Source organism: Prionailurus bengalensis, chromosome D2 (assembly GCF_016509475.1).
Source record: "Prionailurus bengalensis isolate Pbe53 chromosome D2, Fcat_Pben_1.1_paternal_pri, whole genome shotgun sequence".
Lineage (NCBI taxonomy): Eukaryota > Metazoa > Chordata > Mammalia > Carnivora > Felidae > Prionailurus > Prionailurus bengalensis.
The window spans coordinates 46,333,250-46,358,291 of record NC_057351.1 but is presented as its reverse complement, the minus strand read 5'-3'; the positions used below and the strand labels follow the sequence as shown (position 1 = coordinate 46,358,291).

Below are 25,042 nucleotides of genomic sequence, written 5' to 3'. Positions count from 1 at the left end.
GGTGGTCAGTCACATGGCTCTTCCCGTAGTCCTGTGGAAGAATGGTGGCTTGGGATAGGGTGGCAGAGGCAAGTGGGAAAAAGGAGACAAGTAGGGAAGCTAAGCAAGAAGGGGGTAGAATTGACAAGAACTGCTACTCAACAGACTGGAAGACCAGTAATAACAATAATAATAATAGGAAGGATTGAGGATAAATGTCTACTTTGGGATGTAGGCAATTGAGTGGAGCCCTCCAGCTTCCCTGAAAGCCTTCCCCAGAGGCAATCACCATCACCACTTTATTGTATAGAAGGGTAGCCCATGTGCCACCCCAAAATACACCACTTTGTCCCGAGGATTGTTTTGCATCAAAGACACTTAAAACGACAGCAGGTACAGGAACAGCACTCTGGCCTACGCTTTTCTTCCTGAAAGCAAGGATAACTCCCAGGTGAAAAATGCCCTCCCTATATTAGGAGGAAACGAACACTCTTAGCACCAGAGACAGAGAGGTCCGACCTAGGGAAATCTGTACAAACAAACCTGGCTGGACAAACCCTTACCTCCCTTGAGTCTCCCTGTATCTTTTAGTTACTTTTTCACAATTACGATACTTTGTTCAACCTAAGCACTTAGGCCCAACCACTTTTGGGGCTCTGCATTTTCCTGTGACGGCTCCCATGTACCTGTAAAAGTAAAATCCGTATTATCCTGTTAATCTGTCTTTGGTCACCTTAATTCTTAGGCCTGTTTGGAGCCTCTAATGGGGTAGGGGGAAAGTTGTAACTCTCCTACAGTATATACACTCAAAATAAGTATATTCTATACTTAAGAATGTATAAGATACTGTATACATATCCTTTTTTATTTTATACAAATAGCATATTCATATGCTTACTGTTCTACATCTAGTTTTTTCCCTTCATGGCCCATCTTGGAGACCCTTGCAAATCACTTCTTACACAGTTGTCTCCCTCTTATTAATAGGTACAGGCTATTTCCTTGCAAGGATGTACTAGAACTTAGTCGACCAATCCCCTATGGAATCGGGTTGTTTTCTAACGTTTGGGCATCACAAGCAATGCCGTGGTGACTATCCTTGTACCTATGTCCCTCGGAATACTCAGGTAAATCTGAAGGATGTATTTCTAGAAGTTGGACTGCAGACCAAGGGTGTGGGTATCTTAAATTCTCCTCTGTTGCCAGACTGCCCTCCTGCAAGGTGGTACCAATTTATACTCCCACCAGCCCCGTCAGAAGGGTTATGTGAGCCTGTTTAAACTTTCTTCTCTAACCCTTTGTACAGAGGAGACTTCATCCTCAAGTTCACACAGTGAGATGTAGCACTGGTCTGTGCACCTCCAAACCTGTCCCCTCCCCCACGAAGCCCCACCCTCGCCCAACTTCTTTGGAGCCAACGGTAGGGGCTGGGGCACATTCCTATGATCTCCTGGGCTTTTCTTTTGGGGGGAATTAAGTAACAACCAGAATAAATCAAACCACAAGAAAAACGTCTGGTGAGAGCTGGGTTAATAGCTTAAAAATTGATTCTTCTAGAAAAGAATGGCATTTTAAAAACTAAAATATGAGCCCAAGTGAACTATTACCCGCTCTTCCATTTAAATTAGCCCTGGGAGGGTTGCCTCCCCAAGTTTACTCATGATTAAGAAATCCCTCATGCCGTGATTCTATTGATCACTCCAAAAAGAGAGGAACTTCAGCTTCAGAAGTAGAATTTCTTTTTTTTTTTAAGATCAGCTGGATAATATATTATCATTCCTGGCAGGTGGATAACTAAGTGTGTGGCCGCACCTGGCCTTGTGTATGATAAGAAACAGGTTGTCTGGAAATCCAAAACTCCCAGAGCTGAAGTTACAGGGGCAATAATTTGCTGGGACATTCCCTCGAAGCCCCTGCCAGCACATTCTCGTACAGTCGGGCCTCAGTGTGCACATCTGCAAAAGGGGAAGGTCAGCTGGAGGCTCTTTGAAGTTCTTTCCAGTATCATTAGTCTGCAAGTTAGTGCAATGCCCGAATTTGACGGGTAGAAAAACAGACGCAGGGCTGTCCTGTGAGATATCCAGAGCAGAGCAGATGTGTACATTTCCTTATATTTGTATGCAAAATCTACTGCAAATAAAGCTTTAACCCTGCACACATGGGTCATGTGTCCCTTTTGTCCATCTTCTGCCTGCCTAGACCCTGCTGTCAATACATGTTGTTATACTGGCACATAGAATAAGTATCCTCATTTTTCAAAAAAGTTAAGCATCAAAACAGAGAAAGACTGTAAATTACATTTATGTTGGCTATGTGTGAACTCTGGCATCTTGATCACTTTTCAGTGGAGTATTTGGTCATAATAGTCATAAAAAATGTATCTTTTTCTTATAAGAAATCTTTTTAATGTTTATTTAATTTAGAGAGAGAGAGAGGCAGACTGCAAGTGGGGGAAGAGCAGAGAGAAAGGGAGACACAAAATCAGAAGCAGGCTCCAGGCTCTGAGCTGTCAGCACAGAGCCCGACGCGGGGCTCGAACTCACGGACTGTGAGATCGTGACCTGAGCCGAAGTCGGACACTCAACCGACTGAGCCACCCAGGTGCCCCAAAAATGTATCTTAAAACAATAAAAAGATACTATTTTTATATCAATCTGGCAAATCTGAGAGGAAATATAATGCTTGATAGCAGCTCATCTTTTCAGACAAGGAGCGGGGATGCCCCCTGCCTGCCTGCAGGCGCCACTTCCACGGGCAAGCCTGCAAAGAGCTAAGCCTCCCCGCCTTTCAAGGCGGGCTCACAGGAGACCAGATGGAAAGGATGGAAATCGCACCAGCGTAATGTGAAACATATTGACGACTATTCAAAGAATGCGTTTGCTAAGGATTTACTCATTGGTGACTGATTGAAACTGGAGCGCGTTTCTAGCCCGGGCAGCTCTGAATGTTGCAAAACCCAGACGTGTGTATGTATCTCGGGCATTTATCCAAAGAGAATGTATGAGAATCACCTGGGCAGCTTGCTGGAGTTCACATTCCCAGGCTATATTCCCAGATGTTCTGGTTCGGCAGGTACAGAGTGGGACCTGGAATCCGCAGTTTAATAAGAAGCCTAGATGATGCTGAAGACCATACTTTGAGAAATGGACTCACAGACACCAGCGAAGCTATGAAAGACGAGGTCTCCTCTCACATAAGCATGCTGCTTATAGCTCATTCATTTGTTCATTCGTTCATGCATTCATTTCTCAGACCTGCATTGAATGTTCAGTGTGTATCCCACACCCGTCAGGCACAAAGGGAGATAAAGCACACCTTCATGGTGCTCGTGGTCTAACAGGAGGGAGAAGAGTATCAACCATCCTGGCACAGCATGGACAGGGGAAATACAGGCACTGGGGACACAGAGGGAGCTGTCTGGCCCAGACAGGGGTGAGAGAGGGGATGGGGTTGACATAAGAGAAACAGTTCCCAAGGAGGTGACCTCAAGGCTGGGGTTAGGAATAAAGAAGAGTAAAAACGGGAGAAGCATTCCATGGCACAGTCTTGAAGCAGCCGGACATGTTTGGAGATCATAAGTAGCTGTATGCAATTAGAGTAAAAAGTCAGGTGTGTGTGTGTGTGTGTGTGTGTCCTCTGTGTGCGCATACATGTAAGGGCGAGGGAGACAAGGTCCAGGGAGGCCGCAGGGCCAGCTGGGGAATGGCCTTGAGCACAAAATATGGTGGACAGAGTCGCAGAAGGGGTTAAGTAGGTATGACCCGTGCATCTCTACATCTTAGAAAGCCAGTCGGGGCCGTTCACCTACACGGGGAGGTACTACCCAGGAAGGTTAACACACGTCTTCGCTTCCCATAAAGGGCCTCCGCTCAAAACATCTGGGAAGAGCCTGATGCTGCTCTCTGCCGTCCAGACCAAAAATAACTCCCTTCGACCTGATTCCTTGCAAGCAAGCCCGAGCTAATATTTCACACGGAGTCTGTATTGAAATTAATTTCAGTTGTCCACGTAATCAAAGCGAACAGCAACAGCAAACACAACTGCCACTTGACCTCTGGCTCTGGTCTGGGTCTCGGAAGCCCATTTTGCCAAGTGGAGACTCACCTCTAAGAGCAGCTTACGTGGCAGGGTACAAAGGACTGTCCCCAACGGCACGGTGGCTAACTCGGACCCATGATTAGTATGCATTACATATACCGCTTCTCACGTCACATGGAGCTGGTCGCAGAGAAATGTGTTTGTGGTTCTGGGAATCATTAATCAATGACGAAAGGGGAGCAAAGAATAATCACAGTCCCAGGTATCGCTGGAAGTGGTCAGAGCTCCAATGTTCGCATAAAGACAGGAGTTAAGCTGCTGCCACTCCGGAGCCCCAGCCCTGCCTGCTTCCCCTGGAGGCCCCTGGCAGGGACGGGCCACCACCCAGAAGCCTGGAAAGAGGTCACAACCTAGAGAGTCTCCTGGACTGTTCTGGCAAAGCACTTCCGAGGGGGCAGGGCAGGGGGAAGCAGGGACTCACCGTGGGGCTGCCTGTCCGGCTTACATGATGGCTAGTTGACGGCCAGTGTTCCAGGTTTTCTGAGCACGGATGCATCGGCCACACACTCCCGTTGAGTGTGCTTTCTTAGAAATTTGGAAAAAACACAGGCCCAGAAGGTCTAACAGAGATGTCCGAGTCAGGGGAATACCTAGTTTACAGAGAACTCTTGCTACAAAATGTCTCAATACAGGCAGAAAGTAGCGGCCTGAAGAAATACTAAGGGTACCACTGCCCCCTCCCCCTCCAAATATACACATGCACCTGCTCTGGGCAAACTTTGTATATTTTTGCTGGAACATATTCACAGGTCAAAGGTCAGTGCCACAAATCGTCCTTCCTCAAGGTCCAGTTCCCGCTCTTGACAAGCACTAAACTGGACCCGAGCCTAGGGCATGAGCAGGCGGGCAGGATGGCACGTGCTTGGCCTGCTGTGTCCTGTGCGGAGATGCTGTGTGTGGTGAGGAACCTGGAGGCCTGCCCGCCTGGGCCAGTGTTAACCAGAAAGTTTACAAAAGAAGCACAAGAGGGCCTGGAGCCAACATCCGTGAGCCCCAGTACAAGAAGGTTGCTGAAGCGGAGGGCAGTGGGGAGTTTAGGGTAACTTGCTCGACACAGTGAGCTGGAAGAAAGCAGAAAACCACATGAATTTCGAATGACACGGATCTGCCATCAAATTCCAGCAATTTCAGCTGGCAGGCACATGAGGCCCGACTCTTGCCACCTGGGAAAGAGAAGTGAGGCAGCCACCCTCAGAGGCCCTGTGAGACGAGATGAGGTGCTGTGTAAAGGACACAGAGCAACGGCTCCAGACGTCCAGCCATAGCAATAAACAAAGAGCAGGAGGGGGCTCTGAGTCCAGTCGGAGCACTTGCCCTGTGCCAAGCTGCCCTCTTGGGCCCAAACTGTTGGCATCTGCCTCCTCGGTGGCGGGGGTGGATTTGCGGTGGAAGCCAGGCCCTGCTCAGCCACGTCTCACCTGCTCCCAGAGAGGCTCCACCGACCAGCCAGGCCCTGAGGGACCCGAGCGAAGACCCAGGTCATGGCTGCAGGCAGTCTGCCCGCTCTGAGAGCTATGTACATCCAGCTGGCTCCCTGTGGGCGCCTCTTCACACAGCTGCACTCGCCAGTTCAGCAGACCTTTCCAGAGCACAAATCCTTCATGTCAGGAAAGGGAGGGACAAGGATAAATTCAAACGCATCCGTGCCTGTCAAGAACCCACAGGAAGACTCAGAAATAGCGTCAGAGCCCTGAGATGAGGGGGTTCTGGCAGCAGAGTGAGCAGAGTGCCGTGGGCATACACGGGACACCAGGACAGGTCCACCCAGGAGGCCTCGGCTACGGGGCAGTGGTGAGCAGGTGCGCGTGGGCCGTGAGGGCCTGGCTGGTGGACGTGTGGGAGGGGAGGGGGGGAAGGGGGGCAAGTCGCGCGGGGGGGGCGCATGCCCCCACAGCCCACCAGGGCCTGCTCCATGGAGAGCTCCTAGTGTAGACCTGACTCCACTCTTCTGCCCCAGGATGCTCTTGGGTTTCTGCAGCCTGCTTCCTCACGCTCCTTCCTGCCTCTTGCTTTAAATTTAAGGACTTGTTCCCCTCTCTCTCTGCCCCTCCCCCACTCATGGTCTGTCTCTCAAAAATACGTAAACACTAAAGAAAAATTTAAAAATAAAATTAAAATAGGGGCGCCTGGGTGGCTCAGTTGGTTGAGCGTCTGACTTCGGCTCAGGTCGTGATCTCACGGTTCATGGGTTCAAGCCCCGCTTTGGGCTCTGTGCTGATAGCTCAGAGCTTGGAGCCTGCTTCAGATGCTGTGTCTCCCTCTCTCTCTGCCCTCCCCCGCTTATGCTCTGTCTCGCTGTCTCTCAAAAATAAATGAACATTAAAAAAAATTTTTTTAAGGGGCCCTGGTGGCTCAGTTGGTTGAGTGTCTGACTTCAGCTCAGGTCATGATCTCGCGGTCTGGTCCATAGGTTCAAGCCCCGCGTCAGGCTCTGGGCTGACAGCTCAGAGCCTGGAGCCTGCTTCAGATTCTGTGTCTCCCTTTCTCTCTGCCCCTTCCCCTCTTGCACTCTGTCTCTCTCTCTCAAAAATAAATAAACATTAAAAAAAATTTTTTAATTAAAAAAATAAATAAATAAAAAATTTAGGGACTCACTCTGTTTCACCACATGCTAATCTATGCCCCAAACCCAGCAACTTCCCTCTTTCTCACAAAATGTTGCATTTTGTGGTGGATTCAAGAAGTCCTCTGGGAGCCCCGTCCCAGTAGGCCTGGTCTCTTGTGGGCTCTCCTCTGACTCTCTGCCTCATCTTCCACCATCTCAGCAGGACAGCAGCGCCACTCAGACCCCCTGAGTCTCGCATTGTGCCCAGTCACTCACACCTTGCCTCACAGGAGCATCCCAGGAGTCAGGCCATCTGGGGCCAGGTTTTCATAGGAGCACTTCGTTGTTGGCACTGACAGACCCTTTCCCACTTCCTCAAGGTCATGGTCATGACTTAAGTACCGGGGTTTGCACCCCACACCTCCTTCCTTCTCGGAATGAGAGAACAAATCCTGAGGTAGTATTAAAAGAAGAGGAATGGGGCACCTGGGTGACTCAGTTGGTTGAGCATCTGATTCTGATTTCGGTTCAGGTCATGATCCCAGGGTTGTGGGATTGAACCCTCATTGGGCTCCATGCTGAGTGTGGAGCCTGCTTCAGATTCTCTCTCTCTCTCTCTCTCTCTCTCTCTCTCTCTCTCTCTCTTAATTATAAAAGGAGCAATGGTCTACAGTGATAACAGCAGATACAACCCACCCAGAGCTCCCTCTGCATGGAAAACAGAGTTTCAGGCAGGCCACACAGTACACCTTTGATCTTTGATACAAACTGGTGAGTCAAGGAGTATAATCCCATTTAAAGATAGAGGAAATGAGGTCAGAAGGGATTCCACTACTTTATTCAAAGTCATTAGGCCTGTAAGTGGTGGAGACGGGGCTTAGTAAGGGGGTCAGTCCGAAGTCTGCCTGTAGCCTCTGCCCCCCACTATCCTGCCTTCGGGAAGCCTGACCCTACGTGGCCCTGGCTGCTCTCCTCCCACACCTCCTTCTCCAGGGAGCAAGTGTGTCCAGTGGTTTGGTTCCAGTGATCCTGGAGAAACTCAGGCTGAATCGGAAAATAACCTCTCCTATAATTTACCAGGAAGCCAGAGGCAACAACATAACCCAGTGAAATGAATCAAAACAGCTTGAGAAAAGAACGAATGTCCAGATAATGGCAGGAATAACCTTGACTTTGCAGCTGCTCAGTCTTTGGTTCCAGGGAACTGACATTCATCTGGGCCCCCCGCCCCCAGGCTGTCCCCTCCAGGCAGGCCAGGGGATACGAAGTGCTAAGTGGAAAAGGGACTGCTCCTAGTCTCAGCACCTGCTGAGTTCGGCATGCTCCTGTCTACACAGCCTGGAGATCCCTGCTACGACAACAAGCCACGTGTGGCGCTTCTGACAGTTTCCTGCTGTGTGACATGGAGACCAAGAAAGACTGAAGTTTAAGTACAAGACAGGGGAGGGTGGGAGAACTGTCTCTTCCTGGTCTTGTCTTGCCTCTCAGGAGCTAGCAAAGTCAATTACCTGTGGGCCTCAGGCTTCCCCTCCCACCACCACCACCTCCAACAGGACCCCTGAGGGAAATGCCACTGGATAGGACAACCTGCAAAAACAAAACTCTCAGAGACCAAAACAGTTACCAATGTCATCCACCTGCTGCATAGACTGAGGCTAAGACTAGCTCTTGGCTATGATGATAAACTTCAGAACTTGCCCTCGGAGCAGCCCAGTTAGGGCTAGAACCATCAGGTTGGGCTTAGGAGGTATATGGGAGCCAGGCCACCTGCAGAGGCTCCCCTTGGTAGGTGAGGACACAGATTAGGTAGGCTATGGACCCTGAGTGATACTAACTGGCAGGCAGTTTTCCACAGCTGTCCCCCAAGAACCTTGTCCCCGATGCTCCCATCAGATGCTAATTTAGGTGCTGCTTGAAAAAAACCTGCAGATGAAATTAAGGTACAAATCAGCAGACTTTAAAATACAGAGATTATCCCGGATGATCTGATGGGTCCAGTGTTCTCCCCTTGGTGGCAGAAGAGGAAGACAGAAGAGTTGGTCAGTGGGAGAGATGTGAAGGGAGAGGGAGGTAGGCGTCGATGAGGCAGAAAGGGGCCAGCAAGGTCCAAAGAGGGAGAGAACTGGACCTGCAGTAGCCAGTTTTGAGGATGGAGGAGGGGGGCACAAGGCAAGGGATGTGGGTGGCCTCTAGAAGCTGAGAATGACCCCTATCTGCCAGGCAGCAAAGAAACAGGGACCTCAGTCCTACAGAAGCATTGGACCAAGTTCTGCCAACACCCAGATGAACTTGAACATGGATTCATTTCCAGAACCTCTCAAAAGAAATGCAGCCTGGTCAACACCTTGCTTTCAGCTCTGTGCGACTCTAAACAGAGAGCCATTGGAGCCGTGTTGTGCTGGGACTTTTGAGATAATAAACATGTGTTGCTTTAAGTCACTAAGTTTGTGGTAGTTTGTTATGGCGGCAACAGAAAATCAATGTACCAAGCAAAAGCAAAGCTTTGTTGTTGATCTGTTGTTAGCAAAACAAGGAAAATAACCAAATGGAGACATATGATCCAGTATTTTCTTTATCCTATGAAGAAACTAGGAGGGGATGGTTGGAACACGACATCTGCTTACTATACATCCTTCACTTCAGGGTTTCCCCCTCTGACACTATAGACGTTCTGGACCGAATAATTAGTTTCTAGTGGAAGGTGGGACTATCCTGAGCAACTGTAGGATTGTTAGCGACAACCTTGGCCTCTGCCTACCAGAAACGAATAGCACTCCTTCCCTACCAAATCATGAAACTGAAGATGTCTCCAGATATTGATAAATATCCCCCTGGGGGTAAAGCTTCCCCCTGTTGAGAATCACCTCTTTATACAATCTTCTGAGGGCATAAGGCAAAGAAAAGTTTTGATAGAAAGCATTAATCTCCTAGCTGTTTTTCAACTGACAACACATTTCTCAAATATCCATCTCTCAAATGAACACAATACTATAGTGATACATCCGAACTGTTATCAGCTGTTATCCTCAGCAGCTGGGATGTTATGAACACGTACACACACGTATATAAATGTGTATGTGTCGAGGTACATGTTATGTATATATGTTTTGACTTCCACCTTTTTAAAATTTCACGACGTAGACACATACATTACTTCCACAGTCAAAATAAAATGAACATGAATTTAACAAATCTTCATTCATCAGCGTTTACTGAATGTCTACTCCAGGTATGCCTGAGGTTCGGTGCCCAGCAGTCCCTCTGTTAAAGAGGATCAGTGCGGTGAGAGAGGCAGATAGGTGAGGTGGGGAAGGTTAGTCTGTGTGCCAGGAGCAAGGGTAGGAGGTGATGCAGGGGGAAATGGAGACTGCAAGTACGCCAGGTCCCAGAGTGGGGAGCGGTCAAGATCAACTTCAGAGAGTCAGCAGCCAGGAGTCCGGTGGGCGGGGCACTGCAGGTGGATGAACCAGCATGAGCAAAGTCATGGTGGCAAGAGGTGTGATAAGGACTGCAAATGTGCTCCACGCCTGGAAGACTTGGGTTAAGCAAGTATAAGAAGGATGATGTTGTTATATGACTATGTTGGTTAAACTACACCCTGGACCACACCCTGACCGCTCCTCTGTTCTGTTGGCACATCTCCTTCACTTACATTCTGAATGGAAGTGATACCCTCCAAGGGTAAGACTTGGAGACCCTTGACCCACCCAACCTCTGGAGACAGAAGAGAGTTTGTCTCTAACAGGCCACCCTACATGTGCCCAGCTCTGAGCTAGTCTCTTTGGTTCCATTATCCCATTTAAACCTTACAAGGATTTTGTGAAATGATTGCTCTACATTCCATATTAAAGATAAGGAAAACTGAGGCTCACAGAGGTGAGGTAACATGCAGTTTAGTATGGTGCCAAGTTGGAATTTGAGCTCAGGTCTGTTTTACTCTAAGGCATAAGCTTCATTTTCCATACCTTTCTTAGACTTGGTTAAGAAGGGTCCTCCAAGGAGCACCTGGGTGGCCCAGTCGGTTAACTGTCCAACTTTGGCTCAGGTCATGATCTCATGGTCTGTGGGTTCAAGGCCCATGTCAGGCTCTGTGCTGACAGCTCAGAGCCTGGAGCCTGCTTTGGATTCTGTGTCTCCCTCTCTCTCTGCCCCTCCCCCACTTGTGCTCTGTCTCTCTGTCTCTGTCTCTGTCTCTGTCTCGCTCTCAAAAATAAATAAACATTAAAAAAATTAAAAAAGGGCCCTCCACTGGGTCCATACTTCAGGGATCCCTCTGGTCCTTGTCCAGTCATACCAAGGGGCCATGCCATGGGTCCCCCAAGCCCTTTCCCGGCATCCCAGACTGTGGACTCCTCTGCTAACTGTCTAGCCTGGCCCCTGGCCCATGTACTTATCGTCTCCATGTTCACCCTGCTAAGGAATGATGGGGATACAACTATGCTCATCCCTGGGCCTGAGTGGTAGCCCAGGGGAGGCTGGCTGCAGGGTGAGCAGTCTAGACCCAGCTTGGACCTAGGGGCTGAGTGTCGCAACACTTCCACACTCAGTGTGGGATGGATCCCTCAAGGTGGCCAGACTGCAGGCAGGGAGCCAAGGTGCCGAACAACCAGATCGAGAATTCCAAATCTGAAACTGATCTTCCAGGTATTACAAAGGTCATTGTTGGAAGTTATTACAGCATATTTCATAACAGCGTATTAGCTTAATTTATATCTTTTAAACTCTTGATGCAAGGTGTGTCAGTTTCCATTTGTACCCTTGCTCTGGTCCCACAAATTTAGGAGCGTGCCTGGTCTTGTTGCTCATTGTGTTTTGTTTTTTTTGTTTTGTTTTGCTTGGTTTTGTTTTACAGTGAAGAGAGCTATCAACTCCCACGTGAATGAAGAAAGCTTGATCTCTCATGTTTGATAATCTTGGAAGAACAATTGTGATGGGCTATATTACCTTTTCATGATCGAGAAGCTCTTGTAAAATAACTTGTCTTTCCCGGCACAGTTCCAAGAAATCTTCAGAGTGCAGACTTTCATGTAGGGCAGGGAAGAAGGTAAGCTGAGTGCAGTCCACCGCTACCTCGTCTGTCTTGATCTCAGCTTCCTCTGATGTCAGCTCATCTGCAGCAGCATAAAGGGACACATGTGTGTGTTTTTTTTTTAAACATTTATTTATTGTTGAGAGACAGAGAGAGACAGAGTGTGAGCAGGGAAGGGGCAGAGACAGAGGGAGACACAGAATCCGAAGCAAGCCCCAGGCTCTGGGATATCAGCACAGAGCCTGATATGGGGCTCGAACCCACGAACCGTGAGATCACGACCTGAGCCGAAGTCAGACGCTGAACCGACTGAGCCACCCAGGTGCCCCAGGTCACACGTTTTTTGACACAAGCCACCTGGCCTCACAAGGGATGGTGCACAGTTTGGGCCTGAGTCACCAAGAGAAACTGAAAGGTTTCAAGGCACAAGTGAGTGGTGGGACCTCAGCATGTGCCCCACTGTTTCTGAAAGTGAACACCACCCCTCTGACCCTGTGGTGTGGTCAACACACCGTTAGGTTGATTCACTCTGGAAGGTGTGCCCAGGGCTGGCTGCTCTGTAGCTCCAGAGTGACCACAGGGCAACACTTCAAAATTCGCCCTCATTAATCAGCAGAGCAGTTCCCTTGAGGGTTATCCAGAATTTGCTTTCTCTGAATTTCACTTCATTCACTCTTTGAAAAGAGTGGGTTTTTTTTTTTTCTAATTATGGATGCACTGTGATCTTGGAAAATCCATGACATTGTGAGAATAAATTTTAAAAATTTGAGAAGTAAAACAAGCATCACTCAGGCACCCAGAAATAGTGCTAATAATAACAGCTCAGATGTAGTAAGCACTTCTTCTGTGCTGGATGCTTTTGATGACAGTTTTTTCATCTACTCCAAGTGGGTTGTAGATTCTATTTCCTTCTCCCTTTACAATCAGGGGAAAGTGAAAGGGGCTGATTACTTTGCTCAAGGTCATATGGCTACAAAGAACTAGAGGCAGAATCTGAACCACGTTTGTTCTCACTGTTCACAATTTCAGTTCTTTACTTCTAACACCTTTTCTGTACGTATATGTATATGCACAAACACATAATTTTTTGACATGATAGGAATTACGCTGCATTTACAATTTTCTTTCCTAATATTATTTTTACTTGATTATCTCATGAGTACTTTCTCATTCCACTGAAAGTTCTCTGAAATCAACTAAAATGGCTGTGTAATATTCTATTGTGTGACTCTTTCATAATCACCTAATCCATCTCCAGTTTTTTGGAGATACAACTGGTTTCTATTTCTACTGTGAATGTGCTGTTCTGCGATCATGTGTGTGCACACCTTGACTTATTTCCTAAGCACGTACTGCTGGGCACAGATATTTGGGTGCCAGCTGAGCACATGCTTACATAATTTCTGGATCCTGTTCCCCCACCCTGTCCTAGATGCCCACCTGCCTAGAACAGGCACACGGCACATGACTGCAAAGTTGTGGGGCTACTAGCCATTTTTTGTGTGTGTGTGCTAAGCTGCTCACCTCTTTGAGCTCCTCTGCACCTGGGAGTCTCCCAACTAGAAGAATGAAAGTGTCTGCTGCTTACAATAGCCACATAGGCTTTTCCCCAAGCAGGGAGAATGCTGTATAGATACAGGCACCCAGGAAAGCATAGGGGAGAACCAGAAGCCCTTTCTTCTTCTTCTCTGGCTGAACCCCCTACTGGGGGCAAGAATCTGCATTTCAGGACAAGGGGACGCCACAGCCCATGGCCATAGTCAACATCAGCGCATGCTTCCCATCACCACAATCTCTGCAGATACTCCCTCTGAAAGGGAACACAGGTAGACTATCATTGTGATCCTGGAGCTGTGGGGCTTGAGTTAAAGAGACGAGAAGCAAATGGGCATTACGAGACTGTCCCAAGTCCTGTGCCACAGTGGGACCCCCAAATCAACCTGGAATCAAGGCTCAGCATCTTCACTTCCAGGCTTTGTTATTGTAGACTGGCAAGATAGCAAGCTCAAAGCAAAATCCGGTCACTAAGGCACTGAGTGAGACAAGTTTGATCAGTGGTAGGAAGCTGTCATTTAATTAAGGACAGGACACACGCTGCAGCTGAGGAGACAATGAAACTCACAGACAGGGAGTGTTTGAAGCAAAAGGCAGGGTCTGGTAGAAACACAAAATCTGAAATAGAGTGTGTATGTCAGTGTGTGTCTGCGTGTGTATTCGTGTGTGTGTGTGTTTCAGTGTGTTCATGCCAAATGGGCTCTGAAAATAAACCCTGGATTTCAGTAAACCAATTCAGCCAAATCCCTCCATGAGGATTATACAATTGAAGAGTCAGTATAAACATCAAAAACGATTCGAAGTATATATATTTTTTTTAGCTTGGGAAATAATAGTGACTATTGCAGCTGGTTTTACAATCAGAGGATTCAGTTTTAAAAAATTTTAAATACCTCTTTTACCCATTTTTACTTTGAAGTATTTTCTTATTTTCCTCCTATGTGTTTTGGGTCACATACTGCACATGTATTAGTATTATTTAGGGACGCTTTTGAGGTTTCCCTGACATAGCAAATTGACAAGATAGTTCCCCTGAAAAAAATTTTATTGTTATAACTATAATATAAAATTCTTCCTCTACCAGAGTGTCAAGGTCTGGAATACTTTCCTCCTCATCCTGGAGAGCACAGTAATGCCAAGAGTCTTAGCATCGCCTACTTCAGACATAAGCAGTTTCTTCCTCCAAAGTATTAATTTCATATTAAATAAAACCAAGAATTGGTTTGATGATTAATGAAAAACAGGTAAAATGATAAATGGAGTACCTTGGCTTTCAACATTTGTTTGAGACACGTTGCTGTTTCTGTCTTGATTTTCCTGAAACAAAACAAGAGAATAGAGAAATTAAATCCTGAATACTACTATGGTGCCCCTCACCCCATTACACAGGTTCACACACACACATGCATGTGACCCCCTCAAATTACTCATATAGTCACAAGTCTTAGATGCAAGAAGGGAGGAATGCTAAATCCTAAAGGACCACAATAAAACGTAAGTATTAATGTTCCTGAGTCAAAGGGGAAAAAACCCACAATCTTCCATTAAGTAGGATTTACAGTAATTACCAAAGATGATGCCAAAATGGGATCAAATAGCATCTCAGATGTCTGTGATGTGGGCCACCCTGGAGAGGTGACCAGGCACAGGATCTGGGGCTAGGCAGCCTGAGAGGCCAGAGACCAGGTTTCACAGCCAGCCTTTGGCTTTGTCACTAGCACAGTGGACAGGATACTTATTTTTCCTGCCTCCACTTCCTAAGAAATGTATTGGGGGGGAAATACTATATAAAACCAGATGTTCATTGATAATACATTAAAAATTCAAGTGTCTGTACGTAAGAGAGGAATCACTGGGTTCCACTCCTGAAGCCAAGACTACACTGTATTTTAACTAACTTGAATTTAAATTTAAAAAAATTCAAGTGTCTACTGAATGAATGAAATATAATTTTTTTCGTTAAGTTTTAGGAAGAATTTAAAGTGGATAAAAGATCCTGAGGTTACAGACTACAGAATAAACCCGACGTTGTATCTCAGGAGGAATGCAGAAGGAAATGTCTTGCATTCCACTGTTTGGAAGGCTGCCTTCTAGAATATCTTAAATCGGAATCCTTCAATGAAGACATGAGAGAACTATTAACAGATTTTTCCATATCCACTCCTAATCCAACTGGTTCCCCATTCTTTAAAAGGCAGAACTGTCAGTCTGATGACACAGAATTCACGCTTCATCAAAGCAAACTCCCAGGGACCACCTAGATCCTGATGCTTGGGAAACCAATGGCTCCAATGTTGTTTGGACTCCCTGGGTCACAGGTTCATGCTTGCAGAAATGGCTGAGTTCAAGATATTTCCACTGTAAAACTTGCTATGAGATTCGATTATGCAATAATGGCCATAGCAGGGCTGGTTACGACTGCTCCATTACAGATAACTTATGCAGACAACGGTCATGACTTAGCTCCTTCCAAACACTGATGCCCAGATTATTCCACTGGACTTTTGTGGATGTCAGCGTGATACTGGGTCAGTGGTGTAGATATGAACCACTCAGCTATTCATTCACTCACTCATTTTCTTATTTATTCAGGCTGTAGTTACAGCAGCCTTTCTATATACCTGGGAGGTTTAGTGATTCTTTTCTTCTTTTTTTTAATATTTTATTTTATTTTATTTTATTTCATTTCATTTCATTTTATTATTTTTTAATATGAAATTTATTGTCAGATTGGTTTCCATACAACACCCAGTGCTCATTCTAAAAGGTGCCCTCCTCAATACCCATCACCCGCCCTCCCCTCCCTCCCACCCCCCCTCAACCAAAGCATAAGATACTCTTAAAAACTGAGAAAAAAACTGAGGGTTTATTCTTTTCTTCTTTTAAATGGCATCAAGAATAAATTATAGCACTCTTACACTTAACTGCACATGATCTCTCCTACCTGCCCATGCCAAAGCATTCCCAAAGCACTCCTGGTGAAAACAGCATGAGAAGGAATAGCTCAGAAGACACTTCCCTACACATTTCCTGCCTGGAAGCATCCTTGTTTCACTGCATCTAACTCTTACCTTGAGCCTTTCTGGACTCAGGGCTTCCAGTGGAGACAAGCGTTTAACACGTTTCCTCATGCGAGCTGGTCCCTCTCTCCAGTCCAGTTCCCACCTGGAGCAAAGTGTGGCTTCTGTCGTTTGGCCCCACAAGCCCAGCTCCCCAAAAAGCTGCTCCTGAATCTTGGCCCAGGCGTTGGCCGCCTTGATGTTGTTACATCTCCGTCTCTGGGAAGCAGAAGTACAGGGTCACCCTTAGACACATTTCCTCATGGGCTTGGCCCGAACCTCTGGGGATGAACAGACCAAGCCCTCTTAATTGGTTGAGAAAAATAAAACCCTACAGGCAGCCCTGAGCACCCTCAGGGTGTGGAGTATACATCCTGGAGCCAGGAGCAGGCCAGGAGAAGATAGTGGTTTTTCAGCTCTGAGACCATTCAATCCAGGTTGGGGGAGGAGAAAACCATCTGCCCGCTGGCCTTCAGAACCATGTGACTGCTGGGTGTTGTGCAGAGCACAATAGGACCTGAAGGTCCTGACACTATTCATCAGAACAGGTTGGACAGAATGGACTTTATAAATGGAACACAGAATCTCACCACAACCCCTTCCCTTCAAAAATGATGCTGAAGATACTCCTTCCAGTGTCTGGACTGGAGGTGTGTGTATGTGTGTGGGGGGGGGGGGTGGGGGGCGCGGAATCACAGACCTGCCAACAATTGGTAGATCTGAAAAAGTCATCTCTGTCTCTGGACCTCAGATTCTCCAACTGTCAAATGAGAACTTTGGCCTAGATATCATCTAAGGGTCTTTCAAATCCTAATATCCTAGGAGTCTAGAATGTTGAAGAATTCCAGAATGTATGTGGAAACTAAAACCTTTGCTATTAATGACAATAATCCCTTACTGATGACATCTTTATAGTTTGCACATGTGGCACTTGACTGACCCCTCCCCCCAAACTGCTTTTGTATGCCACACTGAAGTTGTCCGCATCACCTGTCAAAGGAAACTTGACACCTGTCAGCTTTGACAGCGGAATCTTATGTGTCTTTGGGGTGAACTTTTGCAGTTATTCAAATATTTGATGGTTATTTGCCCTATCTTTTGATTTTAAGTTTTCAGAAAATTGAAAGGTGTGTTAATGTTGAGAAGCACAAATCTCATCAACTTAACATCAAGAGAAAAGAAATCACTATCATGCATCAGGGCCGAGCCCCTCACCTGCTGTATCTCCGTTCCTCTACCCCGCGGCATCATGCGTGAAGCTTGAACCTTTTAAATAATTTCTACTATCCTCATAAAGAAATCAAGTCTGGGAGAGGAGACGTGGTTTCTCCAAGGACCACCGGGTGATGGAGCTGAATATAACAGACAATACAGCGCTCAGACGAACCAGGGTCAGACGAACCAGGGTTATCATCATGTTTCTGCTATTCTCTAGTCGTCTCATGGAAAGGGGCTTCATCAAATGCAGTTAATAATATTACAATAATAGGGGCGCCTGGGTGGCGCAGTCGGTTAAGCGTCCGACTTCAGCCAGGTCACGATCTCGCGGTCCATGAGTTCGAGCCCCGCGTCAGGCTCTGGGCTGATGGCTCAGAGCCTGGAGCCTGTTTCCGATTCTGTGTCTCCCTCTCTCTCTGCCCCTCCCCCGTTCATGCTCTGTCTCTCTCTGTCCCAAAAATAAATAAACGTTGAAAAAAAAATTAAAAAAAAAATAATATTACAATAATAATAAAGCCATGGGTTTATGTAAGGATTAAATGAGACAATATTTTCAAGAGTTTTTATGCGGTGACTTTCTCAGCGTAAACAGTATTGTTATCGTGAATAAAGCAAATCCTATTTCAAAGCGAGATTATTTTGTTTCTCCACAGTTCTCACATTTATATCCCAAACAGCATTTTATATAATACTCCGACTGGTTAATAAGGAGTTCCAGAAAAATAATGTCTGTCCTGTCCAAAGCCTTTTACAGGGATGAGGTTATATGAAATGAATACACGTTTAGGGAAAATATTTCGGCTCCCTGGAGATTGTCGCTGGGTTTCGAATAACATATTAAGCTTCATAGAGGATGAGTAATCCCAAGCTATTGGGTTGTCCACCTTGGATTTAAAATTAGTCTTTCAACGTTTATTTATTTTTGGGACAGAGAGAGACAGAGCATGAACGGGCGAGGGGCAGAGAGAGAGGGAGACACAGAATCGGAAACAGGCTCCAGGCTCTGAGCCATCAGCCCAGAGCCCGACGCGGGGCTCGAACTCCCAGACCGCGAGATCGTGACCTGGCTGAAGTCGGACGCTTAACCGACTGCGCCACCCAGGCGCCCCTAAAATTAGTCTTTAAACAGTATCTTCTTCACCCCAAGGATCTACCTATGAGCCTGGGGGTTCATGGCTGCCTGTGTCTTCATCGCAGAGCAAATAAGTTGTCTCAAATACCTGCAGCCAGACAGGCATGTATCAGTAGTGAGATCCCTCAGAGATGAGTGATTGTTTAGTCCGTGACAGAAAGCCACAAGTGGTCCCAGGAGAGAGGACACAGGATGATCAAACGGCAAAAGCCCTGAGTTCCCATACCTGCAAGGTGCTCTGCTTTTTTTTTCAATGTTTATTTGAGAAGGGGGCAGAGAGAGGGGGGCATACAGGATGGAAGCAGGCTTCACACTGACAGCAGAGAGCCTGATGAGGGGCTCGAATTCACGAACCGTGAGATCATGATTTGAGCCAACGTGGGACACTTTACCGACTGAGCCACCCAGGCATGCCACCTTCAAGGTGCTCTCTAATGCCTGTGTTTCTGCATAACGTAAGGTCCCCTTTCAGCTTCAAGCTCGATTGGGCCAAATGCTTAGAGACTTAGAGGCAGGATTTCTGGTATGTTAGAGGTAGCTATGACTTGGGGCTGAATGGAAACTTTTCAGTAGCATTAATGAGCTTTTCCTCTGGGCAACCAACCCTTCCCTGCTTTTGGTCCCCCATGCTTTGGAGGGGCTGATCCCAGCCCTGGCTTCAGTTCCGAATGTCATCCAAGTGGTGGAGGACGATTACAGGATGGGCTAGTGCACATCATTCCCCAGGACTGGAGATGGTGCTCTCTGAACCTATATGGAGCTGACAGTGCAGAGAGGCAGATGCATGGGTACACAGTTGGGGTCACCTGCCCCACATCAGGGTGCCTTTATGTGCATCAGAGTGCCCCTGAGGCAGAGACAGTCCACAGGCATGTAGCTCAGCAAGAAGACACTGCCTTTGTGCAAGCTAGAAAATGGGTCCCCAGCCTTTACATGAACGTTGCCTAGTTCTAGGATGTACAGCCTGAGAGGGAGAGAGAAGAGAAAGGGAGAGAGAAGAAACAGGTTGCTTAGAACAGAGCTTAAACACCTGGATCCAGCTCTTCTTGAAGCCTGCTTCCCCAGATTTTTTAGTACCACAAAACTTCATTTGCTGCCTAAGCCAGTTTGAGCTGAGCTTCTGATATTTGCATTTGAAAGAGCTGCGACAAAAAACTTAATATACAGAAACTCAGCAAGAAATGGCAACAAACTGTTGGCCCTTAGAGAACCCAAAAGTGTGCGGCAGAACACTGCTTCTCACATACTAAAAGAAAGGCCACTTCTAGGATGGCAGGCATCTTGCAATAGCTTTAACCAGTAAAGCCTGGAATGTTTTAAAAACAGCACAGACAGAATGAGGCATTTCTGTCAATTATGGTAAGGAATCGCCATAAGAACAGGATGGTCTGGGCATAGAACCAGAGCAGCTGGACCACAGAAAAGAGAACGAATAGAATTTGGAAAAGGCAAATGGGAATCCTGGCAGGGCCAGAGTCGAGGAAACTGTTTTTGCCAGTACTTCTGGAGCAACAAGAAATTTGGGAGATTGGATATATCAAATTGCCTGATTTACTGGTAACATAATGATGGGATATGATGATGCTTGGATGAACTTCCAGGGCATTGGGTAATGTTACCTGGTCATGTTGCGGGCTCCTGCCATCTGCAGAGACCTCTCGGTTGTGGGCAACAGGCCAAGTTAGGGAAGTCTTACACCACGTATTACAGAGAGCCCTGTGGGCCGGGATCCCTGAATCTCACTACGACCACCCTCTTGGGAGGGCCTCATTGAGTACACTCGGCGCATGCTGTCCTTGAAGAACTTGGTGGGTTTCACTAGCCTGATCTCTTCACAGAATTTGGACCTGGCTTTTCTGGAAGTAGAGTGGGGGCTGCCCTCGGAAAATGTATTGCCCCTTAAAAAAGCAGGGTGGATACTCTAGGCCCCATTATCTCTGGCAGATGGTGATTACCTCTGCATTCCTTTAAACGTTGAAACAATCTGTCTTAAATATTTAAACACTTGGAAAGTATCCTTATGGATTAGCCTCAAATGCTGATTTTCTCAAAAATACCTCAAACGGTAAAACTCTACACAACTTTCTGAAGCATTCTCTGAACCCCATTGAAGCCCGCTGCTGAAAATGAACAAGGCCAAATGTTCTAGAAGGCCGGGGACTTTCCTCGTGGGCTCGGAGCCTCTGCCGAGGTTCCGTCCTCCCCCCACGAACTTTCAGTCTCACACATTCCAGCAGAAACTCACAAAGTACCACACAGCACCTCTCTTCCAGTCATCAGCAAATCTCCCAGGCTCTTCCACCCGTAGGAAGAGAGATTCTCACATTCTCGACTGGGTGCTGATTTGGATGTTTAGACAAACAACACCCTCTATCTTGGAATGAAACAAGTGTGGCGAGGATGCCCATAAACAAAGGATGTAATCTTAAACAAGTCATCGTATTTTCCCCCAAGAGCAAGTGAATTTATTAGCTATATTGCTAATCCTGAAAGAAGTCAGTGAATACAAGCGGTGGGGCATTGATGTGCAAGGGCCTGTCCGAGGGGCTCAGATACCATGCGGCTAAGCCAGCAGGGCACCCCTCCAGCTGTGCAGTGCAGTCAACAATGTAGGTGCCCATGAGGAGGTTCTTCTCCACACTGAGAGTCTGCTTCAGACCAGCTTGTGCGACCAGAGAAACAGGAATGTCTCCTGATAGCTTTGATAGCCACATGTCCTGTAGACCCCCAAACCCCTCTTTCACCCCTGTCAAGTCTGATAAACTGCCCCTGTCCTCACTCACAGGATAGCTGGGGAGGCTATGTTGTTAACCTGTGTGTTTCTGGGGTGCAGGCTACACAGCTCATGAATCCTTATTTCCAGGGGTGTGTGTGGGCTCCCAAGTGAGCTTATTTGGAGGGAATTAGACCAGGTTGCTTGGCCGAAGTTGATCAGAGCCGATTTTGTTCCCCTGACATTTGGGCAGGCCTTCCTTGGCCCCTCACCCCATCCCAGCCATGCTTCATGACTCCTTACACCCTATTACTCTACTCTTTATAGTAGAATATCCTAGAATTGGCCTCATCACCCTGCTTGTGGTTATTTCCTTACTCTTGGCCCTTCTACTGGGTTTTAAGAACCTTCAAGGCACAGCAGTGACATTATAATCTCTGCCTTTCCTGTACTTAGCATAGATTTTGGAACAGAGAAATCGTAAAGCAAATAGTATTTTTAGTGGGGTTTTAATACTATATATATGTTGTGCTCTATTATTAGCAACAATTTTTTAAAATGTTTGTTAACAAAAAATCAAAATAAAAAAATAAAATGTTTGTTAACAACAACACAGACTAAAGATGAACCTCTTAGCCATTCCATAACCGCACAATGGACATGTATTCCCTGCCAGCCACTTCTTGGTGCTCTATGCTTTCTCTTTAATTTTCACAGTTAGGAAACATTATCCCTTCTTTGAAAGGGGGACCCTGAGACTCAGACTGCAGGCCTGGGACGAGGCAGACCTGAGACTCAACTAGAGATCTCACTGGCATGACAGTCAGTGCTCTTTACCTTGACTGTCCAGAAATCACACCTAGAGAGGGGTTGTAAGTATCTACATCTGCCCTCATGGTGGCGACCCATTGAACTTAGGGTAAAATGCAAAATCCCTAAGGAGGCAGCAAGCCCTGTGTGTTGTGGCCCTGCCTCGTCTTCACCCTTGTTCATCTCCGGTTCAGGTCACCCAGTCACTTCTTCTTCCAGTTAACTGGCGGCATCCAGCTCTTTCCTGATCAGGAACTTCCCACATGCCCTTCCCTTAGCCAAAAACACATCCTCAGAATACTTCCGTCCATCTTCCTCCCCAGATCTTAACTTAATGGTCACTTTCTTGGAGGGGGCATCTGATCGGCCCAAGTTAAATTCTCCTCACATCATAATCTCTCATTGTACCTGTATTTTCCATGTCTCTTGCTCAACATGAGTAATAATGATCGATTTATTTGTGTAGTTATTTCATATCTATCCCTCCAGAGAAGTAGAGTGAAGTTACCAGAGAGTGAGGCCTGTACAGTTGCACCCCTAGCTCATAGCTCAGGGTCTGAGGCACTCTGGGTTGACACCTATTTACTAGTGGATGAATGGGTAGATGAGAGGATAAACATGCTGACTATTTCCTCAACTGCTGACAGCATGGGTCCACATTCACTGCACAGGTTACACAAGTAGGTCTGAATCGTTGCTGGCCAATTATTGACTTAGCCAACTAGAACTTAAACCAAAGGCCTTCCCGATTCTTTGTTCCAGGTCCAGGGTAGATTCCTGGCTTCTGTGCAGAGAAAAGAGCTATTCTGCTTCTTACCTGGACATGATCTTTGTATAAAGATGCATATAGTTCCTGTCCTCTTCTTCTGTAGTTCTCGATACATGACACGAAATCCTGGAAGAGAGAAAACAAGCCACAGCTTAATGACAGTTGTGATTTCAGATAAAAACTTCTCCATTCTGACCAATTATCAGGGGAAATAACAGTTACAAGTTTTGTTGGTCAACTCAGTCACAACCTCATCAATAAAGACTTCACTTACGCTGACACCACACACACAGATATGCACACACGCACACACATGTGCACACACACATTCACACACACACACACACACACACACACACACACACACACATATATACACGTCTGTGGGTTACTTCCACTTCCAGCTATCGTGAGCTAGCTTACAACAGGTCAGTCTTCCTCCCAAGAATAAAAAGAAAGGCCATATTTGAATAATCTGCTTTAAGGCAGCAGAGAGTACCAAGAGAGCCAAGACTTAAGACGTCAAGATCTTGAAGATAAAGAAAACTCACTGAGATGTGCCCAATGCCTGATATCTATGACTTTTTGCCCCTGGGATATTTGCAAGTTTGCAAATAACACAAGAAGTTGAGCTGAACAGAAAGTGGTGGGTAAGAAGCAGAGAAGCTTAACGGAAATTGTGATGCTTTCAGGTGGCTAAGGAGACAAAAATAGGAATTCAGGCTCACCAAGACACCTAGGCCATAAGAGACCAAGCGTCCAGAAATAGGACAGTACAGAGAGGCAAGCCTAGCTTTCTGCACTGATGTTCTCTTTTAAGCAGTTTCTGATTTATAAGCAGTGTAACTTGTAAAAACCAACAGGATTTGGGCTTTAAAGTGGGATCTCTCAAGGGCTGTGCCGTAGAAATAAAGGCGGATTGGAAATAGACCAGGTCTTACAAAGCTGAAACCTGACTTCCAATGGGCTCAAACTCTGAGTACATTATAGTGATCTGCCCCCACTCCAACTACATGCCAGAAGGCAAAGAAAGTCCTTTCTGGAGAAGGATCCCACCATCTGAAGCCTCTAACTGAGAATTTTCATACGAAATGCTCAGTAGTCAAGCAGAAATTACTAGATGTGCCTGTTAAAAGGATGAACAGAAAAATAGATAATAAAAACATACCCCCACATATATCCAGACATTACAGTTACCACACATGGACCTTAAAATAATGCAAGGTAGTCCAAAAAATGCAGAATGGAGGCTTTTGCAAGAGATATGGAATCTATGGAAAATAACCAGATAAAATTTCTAAATCTGTGAAATGAATTAATTGAAATTAGAAACTCCATAGGTAAGTCTGACAGCAGAGTGGATACAACTGAATGGAGGGTGAGTAAAATGGAAGAAATATTCTTGCTAAATATGATGAGATATAAGTATGGAAAATACTTAAGAGATAAAGATAGATACGTATGTAATATAGAGAAAGCATCTAGCATATGTGGACTGGTGTCTCCAAAGGGGAGGAGACAAAGAAGCAATATCTGGAAAGCTAATGAGAATCTTCCCAAACGGGTGCAAGACTCATTGAGCCACAGATTTGAGAAATTCTGTAAACCTCAAACAAGAAAAATACAGTTAGAAAACCACCCAGAAGCCCATCACAATTAAACTGCAAAAAAAGAAAAAAAGAAAAAATATTCCAAAAGATAGCAAAAGTTCTTATCATCTTTAAAGAGGCGACAGTAAGAATGGTAGGGGCCAGAAGAAAACGGAACAACATCTTCGAATCATGAAAGAAAAAAAAAACTGACAAGCTCAAAGCCTCTACCCAGTGAAAATATCTTTCAAAAATAAAGACAAACCGGGGCGCCTGGGTGGCGCAGTCGGTTAAGCGTCCGACTTCAGCCAGGTCACGATCTCGCGGTCCGTGAGTTCGAGCCCCGCATCAGGCTCTGGGCTGATGGCTCAGAGCCTGGAACCTGTTTCCGATTCTGTGTCTCCCTCTCTCTCTGCCCCTCCCCCGTTCATGCTCTGTCTCTCTCTGTCCCAAAAATAAAATAAAACGTTGAAAAAAAAAATAAAGACAAACCAAAACATTTGCAGGTGAATAATACTGATAGAATGCATTACCAGCAGAACTGCAT

The 25,042-nt window shown here is 46.3% G+C and overlaps 1 protein-coding gene and 1 non-coding gene across 3 annotated transcripts in view; one reads left to right on the top strand and one right to left on the bottom strand.

Moving 5' to 3' along the window:
* WDFY4 (WDFY family member 4) overlaps nucleotides 1-25,042 on the bottom strand; it is a 295,982-nt gene that overhangs the window by 92,522 nt on the left and 178,418 nt on the right. For both annotated transcript variants that reach the window (XM_043596828.1, XM_043596827.1), the window contains exons 40-43: nucleotides 22,955-23,032; nucleotides 16,277-16,483; nucleotides 14,471-14,522; nucleotides 11,567-11,733 (exon numbers count right to left, since the gene is read on the bottom strand). In XM_043596828.1, coding sequence (XP_043452763.1) covers nucleotides 11,567-11,733; nucleotides 14,471-14,522; nucleotides 16,277-16,483; nucleotides 22,955-23,032 — 504 coding nt within the window. The remainder of the gene's footprint in view (nucleotides 1-11,566; nucleotides 11,734-14,470; nucleotides 14,523-16,276; nucleotides 16,484-22,954; nucleotides 23,033-25,042) is intronic.
* TRNAR-UCG lies at nucleotides 6,202-6,286 on the top strand. Its single transcript has one exon. It is a non-coding gene; the product is annotated as a tRNA-Arg (tRNA).